The 5,268-nt window shown below is 42.5% G+C and overlaps 1 protein-coding gene across 1 annotated transcript; it reads left to right on the top strand.

Moving 5' to 3' along the window:
- Positions 1 to 1,155: 1,155 nt before the first annotated feature.
- LOC147870229 (uncharacterized) lies at positions 1,156 to 4,956 on the top strand. Its single transcript, XM_087338090.1, has 2 exons — positions 1,156 to 3,242; positions 3,309 to 4,956. The coding sequence occupies exons 1-2, from the start codon at positions 1,208 to 1,210 to the stop codon at positions 3,455 to 3,457; spliced, it is 2,184 nt and encodes a 727-aa protein (XP_087194216.1). The 5' UTR covers positions 1,156 to 1,207; the 3' UTR covers positions 3,458 to 4,956.
- Positions 4,957 to 5,268: the final 312 nt, after the last annotated feature.

Raw genomic sequence — 5,268 nt, forward strand, 5'->3', positions numbered from 1 at the left:
GTCTCCTTATAGACTCTATGTAATAATCCTTCCTAACTAATGGGAAAGTAGCTTTACTTTGGAAAAAAAAAAAAAAAAAAAACATTCATGTTAACAATGAATAATTTCAGTATTCGTTGAAATGGTGAATAAGGTGGGGGTATTTGGGTGAAATTTTCGGAGCATGGTCATTAATTAGTCCAAGCAAGATGTAAAAAGTTGGCATAGGAAGGAAGTGATAGGACATAATCTCAACGAGTAAATAAGTATACATATACAAATAGAGAGAAACGAAAGCACGAACTTGGAGAAGCAAAAAAGAAGAAGCAAAGGATAAGCATGGTCTAGGATGAGATGGGGGCCCCAACAAAGAAGATGAAGAAGAAGAAGAAGAAGAAGAAGAAGGAGATCATTGGCGGAATCCGAGAAAGTTTCGATAGCAGCAATGAAAAGGAAATTAGAACAAAAGGCTACACATATGCAATAGTATATACTATGTATGTATGTATGTATGTATGTATACATACTATACTACAGTTGTATATATATATATATATAAATAAACAAATAAATAGACATTAAATTAAATATATGTACAGTATATATAATTAATAGAAAGAAAGACTTTATCATTTAGTTTGAAAAATCAGGACCAGGGGGGTGGGCACAAAACTCAAGGCGCCACAAAAAGAAGAAGAAGAAGAGGTGGGTAGATAGGCGGGGAAGGGGGGGGGGTGGGGGTCCTACCAACTTCCACGTGGAGGCTCGGCAGAGATTCGAAGCCACGACCGACTGGCACGTGCTGGGGGTACCAGGAGGCCTGGTGCTGTTGTTGCTATGGACTTTTGGTTTCACACACACACACACACTCACTCACTTGGAGCCGCCCGGACGGACGGACGGACGGAAGCCCCCCACACTTTCTTCTTCTTGCGTCGTGGGTCGGTCTTATTTATTTATATATACATACTTGATAAAACCCCACGCGCACACACACACACACACACACACACATTTCTCTCTCTATCTCCTTCTCTCTCTTCTTCTTCGTCAGTCTCTCTCTTGAACCTCAAATTGACAGACGAATAAATACCCACGAACCTCTCTCTCTCTCTCTCTCTCTCTTTCTCTTTCTCTGTCTCGCGTTGCTTCCTCGCTTCCTGAAGCTTTCTCCTGCTAGAAAAGAAAAGAGAGCTTCGTCTCCTCTTCATTCTTGTTCACTGTGGCGATGCCTGCTTCCCTTCTTGTTGGTACTTCTTCTTCAAAATCATCATCATCATCATCATCCTATTCTCCCTTCCCATTAAATCCTTCCTCCTCCTTCTCGTCTTCTTCTTCTCCATCTTTTTCTGCTGCCGATTCCGTTATGTTTTCTCCCTCCTTCAGTCACCATCCTCCCTTTGATCCTCTGTCTCCTTCCCACCATAGCACCCACAATTCCTTCGTCGATGACACCTTCTGTACATCCACCCCTCCCCCACCCTCATCGTTATCATCTTCCTCTTCTTCTTCTTCTTCTGATGTTTCGAAACCTCTCAGAGATGGCCCTTCTACACAGCAACGCCCCCTTCCTCGCAGCAAGCTTGGCATGATCACCCCAACACCCACCAGCGATCAGCAACAACAGACCTTCGATTCTTTAGTAGCCTACCCCACCGCAGATCTACTGAACCCTATGAGCACGCCCTCGCCAAGGTCATTTAAGCCTGCTCCTCTTGCTCCTCCTCCTCCTCCGTCTTCTTCTCCTTCTTCTTCTTCTTCTAATACTTTAACTTCCGCCGAAGGATTCCCCGGCTCCCCTGTCTTCTCAGATCTAAGCTCAGAAACCATAGCCGCGTCCCTGCAAAGGTTTCTCCCTTCCAACCACGACGATGATCAGGTGTGGCCGCCCGTGGGGGCTTTCCCAGCCATGGCGGACGTCTACTCCTGCGACGACTTCAGAATGTACGAGTTCAAAGTACGTAAATGTATGCGAGCAAGAAGCCATGACTGGACGGAATGCCCATTTGCCCATCCGGGAGAGAAGGCGAGGCGACGCGATCCAAGAAGGTTCCATTACTCTGGTTCTGCTTGTCCCGAGTTTCGCAAGGGTGTCTGCAAGAAAGGCGATTCCTGTGAGTTCTCGCATGGCGTCTTCGAGTGTTGGCTTCATCCCGCTCGCTATAGAACTCAGCCCTGTAAAGATGGGCGAAACTGTCGCAGAAGAGTCTGCTTCTTTGCTCACACTGTAGAACAGCTCCGTGTCCTCCCATCACTAACAGCATCTTCTTCATCTTCGTCTTCGTCCTCTTCATCCTCTTCTGCTGAGTCCCCTCGGAAGTCTTCTTCTTCTCCTTCTCCGTCGGTGTCTGCTTGTTTTGATGGATCTCCTTGGCGTCAAGCTATAGCTTCGTCTACTCATTCACTTAACAACGAAGCCTCTGCCTGCAACAACAATGGAGATTCTTCTCCATCCTTTTGGCGTCAAGCCATGGCTTCTGCTCTTTTCAATGAAAGCAGCAACGGTGGAGATGCTTCTCCACTGACCAAGACCATGTCGCCTTCTGCTCCCTTTTCTGAAAGCTTCACTTGCAACAACAGTAGCGATTCTTCTACCCTTCGCCAAGCCATGGCTTCTGCGTACTTCAACAACGAAACCTTGAGCAATAGTGGTGATGATGTGTATTCATTGTCTTCTGCAGTGAGCGCCCCTAGAGTTCTGCAGAAGTTCCTAGATCATCACATAAGCTCACCCACCTCTATTCTACATAGCCATAACTATTGTTCTCCCTCGTCTTCTCGTTCGCCTTCTTCTTCACCGCCATTATCACCCGATGGTTCACTGTGCCATCTCAGAAGCTTATCTGCATATTCTCATGTGCATCAATCGAGTCCACTTTCAACATCGTCTTTGATTGTTCCTGATCATAGACGCCATTTGAACCGTCTCCAGTCCGTTCCCACCATATCTATACCGGAGAATGCTACAGATCTGACAGAAATGTCTTCCTTTGATCATCGCGAGTTTTTATCTGACTATTCCTCTTTATCTCCATCGCTAACTTCATCTCCACGTACCAGTACTATGAATGCCAACAATGATCTCGTCAATTATTTGCAATGTCTTCAGCTAAGGAACAGAGCTGTGGCAGATCTACAGAAATCAAGAAGTAATCCTGCGAGTCCTGATCATCGTCATCAAGCGCAGCTCTGGAGCTTAACTCAGAGTCCGCAATCTTCTTCTTGTCTTAATCAGAATTATAGCGATGTTTATGGTAACTTTGGTGGGGCTCCTTGTAGTAATAGCAGTTCATATGGAAAGCTCAGTAAAAATTGCAATGGAGGGAGAGAGAGCAGTGGTGAGGGTGTGGAGACAAGGGTTGAGTCTGGTCGAGATCTGAGGGCCAATTTCTATGGGAAGATTGGCAAAGAGAATGGAGTGGCCATCTGTGCAGAGATTAATCCTGATCTGGGATGGGTGAACGAGCTTGTGAAATGATTTTGCTGAATTCAAACTCAGTACATTGGCTTAAAATGCAGACGGTAATCCGTCAACTGTGGACTGCGTTTCCTGCCGGTCTTTCTCTTTGTCTATCTCCTTATAGCTTTCACTCCATTCTTTCCTTATTTCTGTTCTAGGTTCTTGATTAGCTTATTCTTTACACTGCTATCTTCGTCTCCTTCACCATTATTAATGTTTTCTTCCTCAGAATACTTCAGATTAGCTATTTTAGCAAGATAATCCCTTCTTCCTTATTTTTTTTTTCTGCTTTCCTAGTTTTTTGAATCGAGGCCCAATACTATAGTCTTTCCTCATATACTTCCTCGTTAGCCATTGAAGCTGTCTTTAGTTTTGAGTTAAGAGGGTTGTGGGAAGGGTATGGTGTATAGGTTCTCTGTCAGAGAGTTACTCAGAAAATTTTACCCTATCAAATTTCTTTTAAATAATCACCAATATATATATATATATACACATATATACATCGCAAGGAAATGGCGACCTTTATACTTCAAGTATAAGCACTGTATAAACGCCCGAGTGTTATTATCATCATCAATTCATATCAACATCTTCACCATCGTCGTGAACACCATCAATCAGTGTATACAAAACCGTACATCTTCAGAAGAAATGATCATTCTCCATGATCGTACTTTTGCCATCCATCCGTCCATCCAGTGGAATCGAATCCTCAGCACATAGACAATTCGTTTAACTCAAATCAAGGTTGAAGGGGTGCCATAGAATTTTGAAGTAATTGCCCAAGGGGCATCTCTATATCATCATCTGGAAAGAGATGATTTAATTCATGTTTGAAATACAGAATGAATCAAGCTAACGAATGATTCAAATCAATAGTGGTAACAGTCAGAGATCGAAGGTGAAAATGGAGAAGGGGGAGAGCCATGGCTCCTGGACTGAACTTAATCGTTCAGTCGGTCCATGGATATTTTTTTTCCCCCTTTTACTCGTGCTCACCATTGCTGTCTGCGTCTCTTTATTATTTTTTGTCCATAATCTCAACACCATCGAAAAAATTGGTATTCAAAAGAGGGAGAAAAGAGGCGCTGCAAACCCACCTCTGATTCTTTCTTCTTCTCTTGCTTTTTTATTGTTTACGACTTTATGTAATTTGCAAGTATGATATTATATATATATATATATATTTGTATTTATAAGTATGGCCGTCTTTTTTTCGCTACAGAAAAAAGGACAGATTTAAAAAAATGGAATACAGAAAGGAAAGACGATCCCTTCTTCTTCTTCTTCTTCTTCTTCTTCTTTGCCCTTGCTTGGCCCAATTCTATTATTGCCTAATTACCTCTTCTTATTATTGATATTTATATTGATATTGTTGTCCTCCCTCCCGTTTTCGTCCATGGCCTATTAATATCTACATATGTATTATTAATCCACACATAATTTTACTTCTCTACCCTGCCCTGCCCTGCTCTGCTCTGTTTTTTCTTCCTTTTCCTCTTCCTCTTGCTTTTCATGTACATGGGGGACGCTCATATTTAATGATCAATTATTATATATGTTCGATCGTTATATGCAATTTTTTTTTTTCTCTCGAGTTCCACGATGTATTATTTGTCTGTCCTTTGCTCTCTGTTCCGTGGTGCTCATCCGTGTCTATCGCTCTGCACAATTCATAGGTTACCTTCGTTCCATATAAATGTTTATTTTGTGATCTGTATATATATATGTACTGTACATATCTCAAATATTGGGATTGTTACTTAATTTGGATTGGATTGAAACTAAATTGAAATTGAAATGTTCACGGTGCGAGTTGGGAATCGAAA

This window comes from Azolla caroliniana, unplaced genomic scaffold, assembly GCF_043228905.1.
Source record: "Azolla caroliniana isolate FFs.n. ecotype wild unplaced genomic scaffold, voAzoCaro1.0.p SCAF_1, whole genome shotgun sequence".
NCBI classification, from domain to species: Eukaryota; Viridiplantae; Streptophyta; class Polypodiopsida; order Salviniales; family Salviniaceae; genus Azolla; species Azolla caroliniana.

What these genes read in the sequence shown, in the direction of transcription:
- LOC147870229 (XM_087338090.1), top strand. Translation starts at nt 1,208, where the DNA reads ATGCCTGCTTCCCTTCTTGTTGGTACTTCTTCTTCAAAATCATCATCA. An exon ending in CGATGTTTATGGTAACTTTG is followed by an intron (nt 3,243 to 3,308) that starts GTGGGGCTCCTT and finishes ATGGAGGGAGAG; the next exon opens with AGAGCAGTGGTGAGGGTGTG.